The sequence below is a fragment of the Xyrauchen texanus genome, chromosome 30, assembly GCF_025860055.1.
Source record: "Xyrauchen texanus isolate HMW12.3.18 chromosome 30, RBS_HiC_50CHRs, whole genome shotgun sequence".
In the NCBI taxonomy this organism is placed as follows: domain Eukaryota; kingdom Metazoa; phylum Chordata; class Actinopteri; order Cypriniformes; family Catostomidae; genus Xyrauchen; species Xyrauchen texanus.
Genome location: NC_068305.1, coordinates 5,413,757 through 5,423,865, shown reverse-complemented (window position 1 = coordinate 5,423,865; position 10,109 = coordinate 5,413,757). Strand labels below are relative to the sequence as shown.

The window sequence follows — 10,109 nt, the reverse complement described above, 5'->3', positions numbered from 1 at the left end:
GTAAAAAAAGCACTGTCTTTTGGATGGGACGTTAAACCGACGTCCTGACTCTCTGTGGGTCATTAAAAATCCCTAGGGCACTTTGTCGTAAAGAGTAGGGGTTTAACCCCGGTGTCCTGGCCAAATTCCCTCATTGGCCCCTATCTATCATGGCCTCCTAATAATCTCCATCCCTGAATTGGCTACATCACTCTACCATCTCCTCTCCACCAATAGGTAGTGGGTGTGGTGTGGTGTGTGTGTTCTGGCGCACTATGGCTGCCGTCACATCATCCAGGTGGATGCTGCACACTGGTGGTGGTTGAGGAGATTCCCCCTATACTATGTAATGCGCTTTGAGTTTGAGAAAAGCGCTATATAAATCTAAGTTGTTGTTGAGTGTATGTGTGTTCATGTGAGATAGAAGGGAGTGTGTGTGTCTGTGTGTGTGAGAGAGAGAGAGAGAGAGAGAGAGGTTAGAGTGCATTTATGGTTGTTCATATGAAGTAGTGGGGAGTGTGTGTGTGTGTGTTTGTGTGATGGAAATGCTACAATCACAAAACATCGAACACATGTCTGCTTTATATATGCCCCTCTCAGCTGCTGAGAAGTAGAGGAGGTTTTGGGCAAGGCGTGATGCCAACCCAGAGAGAAGAGCAGAGAACTTAGCAAAAGACAAGGAAAGATGGAGGCACAACAAGGAGATGGGGAGAGTCAGATTGGTGGCAGACATAACACCAAGAGAGAATAGATAACAGAGATACTGGAGGGAGGCACAGGCTGCAAGTAGAGCCAGAAGAGTGCATCATAGAAAACTACCAAGCACACCACAGAGTTCAGAGCCCTTACAATCACCCTGGAGTCCTAGAAGCCTTCAAAAACAAGAAGTGAGGTGTGTGTCCATACACTATGGTGTATGTTGGTACATACAGCTAAGGGCACCAAAAGTTGATGGAACATGTGTTTAAATAGAAGGTGTTGTGCCGTTTTTGTGACACTTTGGAACAGAAAACAAGTATTAGTTGCTAATATATAAGTTGCACCGGGGAGGCTTCATGGCTGGAACATGGAATTTGTTTTAGGCCAGTCATGGCAAGGGGGCTCCAGATGGAGTTGGTGGATTGCTCAAACATACTTCTTCTGGATTAGTGAATTGTGGGAGAGATATCCCTAATGCTCAGAAGTTGTTTCATGCCTTATTGGATACAGAGACAACAGTGAAGCTCTTCTACATTGAGGAAGAAACAATTAACAATGTAATTGAAATGCCAAAAGTACTTCCTGTTGTGCCCTTAACAATGCAGATGCATCAAATGATAACGGTCTCACCTGGCCAGCTGATTTATCATGATGTGAGCTGCTTCTGTTCCACAAAGCAAAAATTGGTGTGCCTGTGCCACCATACAAAAAAACGTACATTTTGCAATTGAGCCTCAATTGCAAAATGTAATGAGTGATGAGCAAGAGGTGGAAATCCGTTGGGAGTGTCAAGATGCTGTTGGACATTGGTGTGTCCTGAAATATGATAATGACATATATCCTGGAACCATCCTCGAAATCAGTGTATGTAAGTGTACGCATAACATAGGAAGGAACCGTTTCTTCTGGCCTACACAAGATGATATGTTGTGGTATCCTCATGAGGATATTATAAGATTAATTCCATCCCCAACCAATATTGCATCACGACATCATACAGAAGGAAATATGGGCCAGTATTTCACCAGAATGAGCAGATTAATTTTTAGTACAGGCATTCAGATCATACATGATTCTATTCCTATGCCATTTTTGTGAAGACACTGCTTTTTGATGTTTGAATGATAGTTTTCTTAGAATGTTTGCTCCTAATTATATTGTTACATTGATGGAATTGTTAATTATGTTGCTTGAGAAAGCCAACATACTAATATTCTATTTAAAGTTATTATTATTCTTCCGAGACAAAAATTTCTGACTCTAACTCTTCCTATAGCTTTTAAGCTACATGCATCAAACTCTGCTCAGACCTTCAGACTAGTAGACCTTCCGAATAGTGTGCTATATCTTTTCTAATTGATCGGAATTATGGTATTTCAGAAAAGGCCTCATGTCTCATTGACTCCATTCAATGTATGACATTTTTCTTGTAATAACTCCTTTAGACAATTCAAGCCACATTCTATCACACCACCACTCATACTTCCTATCACTCCAATAACTTTATTTTTCTATCTTTCCATCACTCCATTCTTTTTATTCTTTCTTTCACTCCATCACTTTTAACACACTAGCAACTGTCTAGCAGCCAAATTTTGTGCACCCTATCAACCAAAACCCATTGACTGCCATTCAAAATGGCTTATATGGATATCTCCTGATCAGAATGTCATAGAGTCTTCAGGATTGACTCAATACACTCAGTCCATCAAGCAGCCTTTTTAGGATCACCCTGACAACTTCCTAGCAACCAGATGGATTTACCCTAGCAACCGTATATCAAAACACATATCTCTGCACCACAACCTCGTAGAGACTTCAACTTTGGCTAATTTGGGCTCCTTACCGGGTACATTTAATGATGCATTAATCTCCCTTATTCCTAAAAAGGATAGGGATATATCAGATCCAGCGAATTACCGACCAGTAAGCCTTTTAGGAGTTGATTGTAAGATTTTGACAAAGGTTTTAGCCTCCCGCTTGGATAAGATATTGCCAGATATTATCAATTGTGATCAAGTTGGTTTTATTAAGAATAGGAGTTCTGGTGATAACATGAGAAGACTTATTCATCTTATACACAAAAGTAAATCTAGTCTAGACCCGGTGGCGGCCTTCCCGCTTGATGCGGAGAAGGCCTTTGATCGGGTAGAATGGGGCTTTCTGATGGCAAACCTTTCAAGGTTCGGGATCGGACCTGGATTTTGTAACTGGGTGAAAACTATATATTCCAGTCCGAGGGCAGCGGTGTTGACAAATGGATTGGTGTCAGACTTTTTTAATCTCTCACGCGGGACCCGTCAAGGGTGTTCTTTGTCCCCACTGCTCTTCACTATATTTTTGGAGCCACTAGCTCTAGCGATTCGCGCTAATACAGATATCAGAGGTGTTCACACAGGGCGTACGGAACACAAGCTGTTTCTGTATGCCGACGACATTTTAGCAGTATTAACTGATCCCATGCAATCTCTGGTTGTCAGGTTATAAAATAAATTGGAACAAAATGCCGCTCTCAGCATCATGCCATTCTAGATACATTACTACATTCAATTTCAAGTGTTTACCTTCAGGTATGAAGTATTTAGGAATATTATTAAACCCAAACCTAGAGGATACTATGCTTTCAAATATGGAACCTCTCCTCCTAAAAATAAAAACAAATCTGGATAAATGGGGAAAATTGAATCTTACATTATGGGGTAAAATTAATGTGATTAAAATGGTGGTGGCCCCACAGTTCAATTATGTTTCCATGATGTTACCCGTAAGAATTCATTTACATATATTTAGTCAATTTGAGAAGATAATTAAAGATTTCCTGTGGAACAAGAAGAAGCCAAGAGTTAATATAAAGAAAATGTGTGTCTCTAGAGACATTGGGGGAATGGCTCTTCCAAATGTGAAACTGTATAATTTAGCATTTGAAATGTCAAGACTGGTCAAACACTGGACAGGGTTGGACTCTGAACTGAGCTGGATCAAGATCGAACAGGAACTAGTGAGTCCTTTTACACCCTTGGATGTTCTCTCACAGGGATCAGCTAATAATGGACAGGACTTTCATCATAACCCGGTACTCATGTATTCTAAAGCTGTCTGGGTAGAGGTACACAAGATGTCAATTAAGACAACCTTATGCCTCGTTATGGAACAACTCTGCCGCACAGATTGGGAAAAAAACGGTATATTGGAATGAATGGCTGGCCAAAGGCATACACAGGATAAGTGATCTTTATTCAGAGAGAGTGTTTATGTCCTTTGTTGAAATAACCCAAAAATATGGTCTGATTAGGAAAACTAATTTTTGGAAATATTTACAAATAAGGGATTGTATTACCAAAGGAAAATTTACCCAAAGCACAAATGCAGTGGTGGAGTTTTTAGAATTATCTGGTTCAGCACATAGAGCAGCCGTTTTCTACAAATTATTTAACAATTTAAAAAAAGAGATATGTGAAAATTTGAGGATCATCTGGCAGAGAGATCTGAGTTGTGTCATTGGTAAAGAAGATTGGTGCAAAGTTCAGTCACACTCCAATAAATATATAAGAGAGGCCAGAGGTAAATTTATTCAGTACAAATTAATACATAGGTGGTACTTTACTCCTTCTAAACTTCATAGAATGGGAATTATGCCCAATAATATATGCTGGAAATGCAGCTCAGAGCCAGGGACATTTCTGCATGCTATTTGGGAATGTGGGACAGTTTACCCCTTTTGGCAAAGAGTACTGGACAGTATAGGAAGGTGGATTGGCCTGACAATACCCATGTCACCAAGATTGTGCTTATTAGGGGATCAGTCTGTGTTACCGGGAGTTTTGAAATATGATTTTGTGGTTATAAAGGTGGGGGTGATTACAGCTGCCCGAGTGATTCTGAGTGTGTGGAAGGATCCATTTCCTCCAGAGTTTAACAGGTGGAAAGAAAATATGTTGAAAATTGTGTCATATGAAAAATTCTTGGCCAGGATTAATGATGATAGGGAGGGCTTTGACAAATCTTGGGGACGGGTTTTTGACTGAGATTGATGGATTTTGTTATTTTTTTTTTAGTGTACTCTTCTCTTTTGTTAAGTCTGTTATTTTAGTGCCGTGGCATGTATAGACACTTTATAATTTGATTTTAATGTATCCTTTTTGTTTCTGTCTGTAGTGGTTAGTGAGACTGAGCCCAAAATGCAAATGGGAATTAATTATGTTTGGAAGCTGTCTTTTTATTATTTTATTTTTTATTTTATTTTGAGTTTGTTTTGTTCTGTTAAAAATGTAAAAAAATAAAGACTTCAATTATAAAAAATAAAATAAAAAAAACTTTGGCTAATTTGACTCAGACCAGCAAGGAGCCTTTAAATATAATGCTGTACAATACTTAGCCACACGCTAGCAACCATGTAGTGCACCTTAGCAACCAAAACCCATTGACTTCCATTAAAATGAGCTTAGATGATATCTCAGAATCAGAATATCATAGATCCAATGTTGAATCGTCAACATCAGCCTCAGGAATCAGCCTTGTTAGTATCACACTGGAAATTGCCTAGCAACCAAGTGAGCTCAATCTAGCAACCAAGTTACAAAACAAATATCTCTGCACAAGAACATAGTAGACACTTCCGGTTTCGTTCATTGGACTCAGGGTAGCAAAGAGCCTTTTGAATTTCACCTTGGTATCTGCCTAGCAAGTAGTTGGGGTTACCCTAGCTACCAAGTATCAGATCACATATCTCTGCACCAGAACATCGTAGAGACTTCGGGTTTCTTTCATTTAACTCAGGGTAGCAAGGAGCCTTTTGAGTGTCACCTTGGTAACTGCCTAGCAACCATATGGGGTTACCCTAGCAACCAAGTAACAAATCACATATCTCTGCACCAGAACATCAACGAGACTTCCAGTTTTGTTCATTGGACTCAGGGTAGCAAGGAGCCTTTGGAGTATCACCTTGGTATCTATCTGATAGACTGAATGGTCTTATAATCTTTAAACTTTGAACTTTTAAAACTACTACTTAAACTTGTAACTACTTCAAACTTAAAACCTTTAAACATCAAGCTTTTACAGCTACTTCAAACTTTCACGCTAGGCTTTCTCAAGCCAACATCAAAGTTTGGATTGATGAACATTTTTATCTAGTTGTATTTGTTACCCTAACTATATTTTTCCATGGTTGTGCATCAAAGCTGTTACTTTGATCAATTCTGTTACTTAAAGGGTTAATGCTATTAATTAACTATTTTCACCAAAAATAACTAAATGGTTGTTTAAAATCTCATAAACCTTATTGATGTATTTTTGCACCCTTGTAATATTTCAACAACATTTAAATATTTTTTTTATTTTATTTTTTTTTTTACTGGATATTGTAAATAATACATTTTTAGATAAAAAAATATTTGCTCCTAGTGGACGGTTCTGTGAAGATATAGATATTTATTTTAATTTTTTCCATTTTTAATGTATAGTATAGATGAAATATTTTCTTAGTTCCAAGTGTTTGAATGTTAGGACTGTTTGTCTATTAGAACAACAAGGATTTTTCCTGTTATGTTTTATTATTATTTCTACACATTGCCTAATTTGTCAGTAACAGAGTTGACAAATGATACTATAAATCTGTATTTAAAAAAAAATGTTTTTGTTAAAAGTAAAAAAAGTAAGTAACTTGTGTTTGGCAAGCACTGAATTATTCAAATTGATTATGTTTACTGGAAACAATTTTTGTTAGTGACCAGTTTTTTCCCTTAAACTATTTGAAATGCCAAATGTACCCGCAATGATAGAGTCACCCACATATGTAGTATGTATGTATGTATAAATAAGAGTTGTCTGCGCAACGCTGTCAATGCATGTATCTAGGACTATTTTTTTTTAATTTCCACGTCAATTCAGTTGGTGGCGGTAATGCACCAAAAGCTGGTTTGCCAGCCGCCAATAAACAAGAGAAGAAGTAGAAACCCAGCCTCCTGCTTATTTTAGAGCTCCTTTCTGACGGGTCTTGTGTTTCGTATGGCTTCATATGTTTTGTTTTAAAAAGTACTTAGGACTAACTAGAACTGTGAAAAAACGCGTGTCGAGATTCCATTGTTCTATTCCATAGCCTTTCTCTCCGTCCTGTTGGTTGTGCACAAATTAACGCGTTCTGCGGGTTTGTATTTATTTTTCAAGTCCTACGCACACGTGCTGCTGTGAGCAGGAAGTATGCAACAGGGCGGCATGGAGGAACGCGAGCAGCGCTCATGTGAGGAACACAGCGATGTTGAAGAATGTGATCAAACTCGTAGTGACAGAAATGATGATAATGTAGAAGATCAGATCGAACACGAAGAGGACGAGTTCACACTGGATGATGTGTTGCGTTTGGGCGGAACCAAGGTAAACTAATAGTCTCTGCGACACACGTGTCACTGTTGCTATCCACAGGCAAGAGCCAGCAAATCTTTTAAAAAAAAAAAAAAATATATATATCAATTCTTACCGAGTATCTTTCTCTGGTTTTCCATTCAATTGTCAAATATTTGAACATCCTTAAAACAAGATAAATGTACCTGATAACGCAAAACTGTTTTAGATATGTACGCGTGTAAGAGTTGCTATTCTAAATGCATTCATTAGCAGGCATCTTATTTCACTATAATTTAAAGAAAGACAAATTAAACATTGCATTCACTATTAATTATCGCATTAATATATTTTTTTATTCGATAAACCTGTTAGTTGAAAATGTAACATGCATCTGGCCTTAATGTGTTGTGCTTGGGCTTTTGTTGTTGCTTTCTTACAACAGAGGTGAAACGAAACATTTTCAGAAATCATGCTCTTAAAGACAGTGAGATCAAAATGTAATTTTGTTGCTTTTCGTCCAAATCTATGGTAGCGCCCCAGCTAACAGTTATTTTGTGAAGACGTGACCGGACCATACTCGTGGCAGCGACGTTCCAAATAACGCCAATTCGTTATGGCGATGTTATTGTACTACATTGCTGGTATGTTGTGACTAAGTTCCAATGACCTAACACAATAGATGCTTCTCAGTCAGAAGCCCCTTAAGCTGCGTTACACTGCTAGCTACTTTTTTATTTTTTTATTTTAACAATTAATATTATTAAAATATTAGGATCACGTGAGGTCTACCTTCACTTGTATTGGTTGCATTTGCATAAAGTTAAACAATTCTCAACTTTGTTGTGCCACATCCGGTCGTTGGAAGTCGCCAGCTTTCATTGAAAATGAATGAGATGATGTCATTTTGCAGCTGTGTGTCCCTGGCAGTGTGAATGCAACTTTGCATTCACACTGCCAGCGACAAAACGATCTCATTCATTTTTAAAGCCATGCTGTACTTTAGATTGACTAATGAAGTAAAATTCTTGGGTAAAATGAATGATAGGCTACATAAAGATTTTAGGTTACAATTTAACCATTAGGCTATAATCATTTAAGATTCTTTTAAGAATTGAGCACGTTTTTAAATTCACTAGTTCATTTTAAATGGTCCAGTGTAACAAGTGCATTTTTTAATGCATGTATCTAGGGCTGGGCGATATGGCAAAAAAATATTATCATGATATTCTTTTACATATCATTCGATATCAATATTTATCAAGATATTGAATCACATTTGCACATTGCAAATTTTTTTGAATTTCCAAAAACAAAATCCTAAAAAGTCTAAATAGTCTTTACAAAACTGCATTGATGTCCAGGCACCGCCAATGCAGTGGTGTCTGAGGGATCTTCCATGAAAATATTACAATATATTATAGTTTATCAATTGAGTGCAGTTGGATATGAATGTTATTTTTATTTATGCATTTGGCAGACGTTTTTTTTTTTACAAAGGGACAATCCCCCCGGAGCAACCTGGAGTTAAGTGCCTTGTCAAGGACACAATTGTGGTGGCTGTGGGGATCGAACCAACATCCTTCTGCTTGGCAGTTCAGTGCTTTAGCCCATTACGCCACCACCACTCATGTTATAAGATGATCTGTTATATATATATTAGGGATGCACCGAAATTAAAATTCTGGTCCGAAACCGAAAATCCAGGATGCACTTGGCCGGAAACCGAAATTACCTTATTTTTTTTATTTTTTTATTTTTTTTTAACCTATTTAAGAAAAAAAATAAAATAATTTTTGTGTATAATTGTATTAACATTATACTTTTTCATTAATTTCATGAATTTAATGAATCTGAATTGAAAAACTACAAACCAATAAAATAAATCACACTTTTATTGAAAGTAACACACCAATATTGGACAAAAAATATATAAAAACATTATTAGGGCCCAAGCCTTGAAAAGGCAAGGCCCTATTGTTTTCGTTAGGATGACTATGATTATTATTTTTTTTACGACTATTGGGGCACTTTTGGGGCTCTTAACGTGCTCGAAAACTCTTGAAACTTTGCACACGGGTCAGAACCCGAGGCCATTAGGGCCGGGCTGAAGCTGGTACCGGGGCGTGGCAGGGGGGCTCGACGGCGCCCCCTGGAACGGGGTCCGAAAACTTGGTCCATAAATCAAACACGCTTGCATGTAATATGAAACTTCGGTACACATATAGATCTCATCGTTTCATATATCCTTCATACTTTTACTTTTTACCTCAGCCCAACAGGAAATTGTCTATTTAGGGTTTTTGGAAACGCATGCAATGGAATTTGAAATACTCCTCCTGGAGAATTCCACCAATCGCCACGTAAACTCGGTCAGCATGAAGTCAAGACATTGAGGATGAAAAATTGCCGGCGGAATTTTGATATGTCGAACGGTTTGGCCGTGGCGAGGAAACGAAATGATGGCGTGAAAAGAGAAACAGGAAGTGTGTTATAACTTCTGCATACATTAATTGATCTCGATGAAACTTCAGCAGTGTGTTCGCTGTAACAGGCCGATCGCATGGATGTGACTATTGTGAGTCAAAGTTATAGCGCCACCAACTGGCAGAAGGAAGTGTGTCACTTTCAAAATGCTTTGAAATCACCCTCTTATTTTTACCCGATTTACTTAAAACTTATGGTGTGTAATGTAAACACACGGCAGATGTAGACATGGGAAAGGATTATTGATATCTTGGATACTGTTGCCGCGGCAATGCTTCAAACTCGAATATTCTTTTTGATGCTTTTGAGACTCTTAGCATACTTGAAATTTCATGAAACTCGACAGACACATCACATTTATTAGCCAGTAGACATGTGCAAAGTTTCAGAAACGGGCGTGGTGCAGGGGCTCAGTAGCGCCACCTTTTGACAAAAGTGAGGGGTTGGTTTTATACTTTGACCCACAGTCACAAAACTCAGTAATTATATTGATCTCATCGAGCCGGACAACTTTCTAATTTACAGTCATTAGCTCAGACCAACAGAAAGTCAGATATTTTGGTTTGAATGTGGATTTTTTGGAGAATTTTCTCTGCCTCTCTCAC

General features: G+C 38.0%; 1 protein-coding gene across 2 annotated transcripts in view; it reads left to right on the top strand.

The window, feature by feature from the left end:
- The first annotated feature begins 6,655 nt into the window (after nucleotides 1-6,655).
- The window catches only part of cebpz (CCAAT enhancer binding protein zeta), a 166,103-nt gene continuing 162,649 nt past the window's right edge, over nucleotides 6,656-10,109 (top strand). For both annotated transcript variants that reach the window (XM_052098572.1, XM_052098571.1), the window contains exon 1: nucleotides 6,656-7,050. In XM_052098572.1, coding sequence (XP_051954532.1) covers nucleotides 6,877-7,050 — 174 coding nt within the window. In that variant the 5' untranslated portion in view covers nucleotides 6,656-6,876. The remainder of the gene's footprint in view (nucleotides 7,051-10,109) is intronic.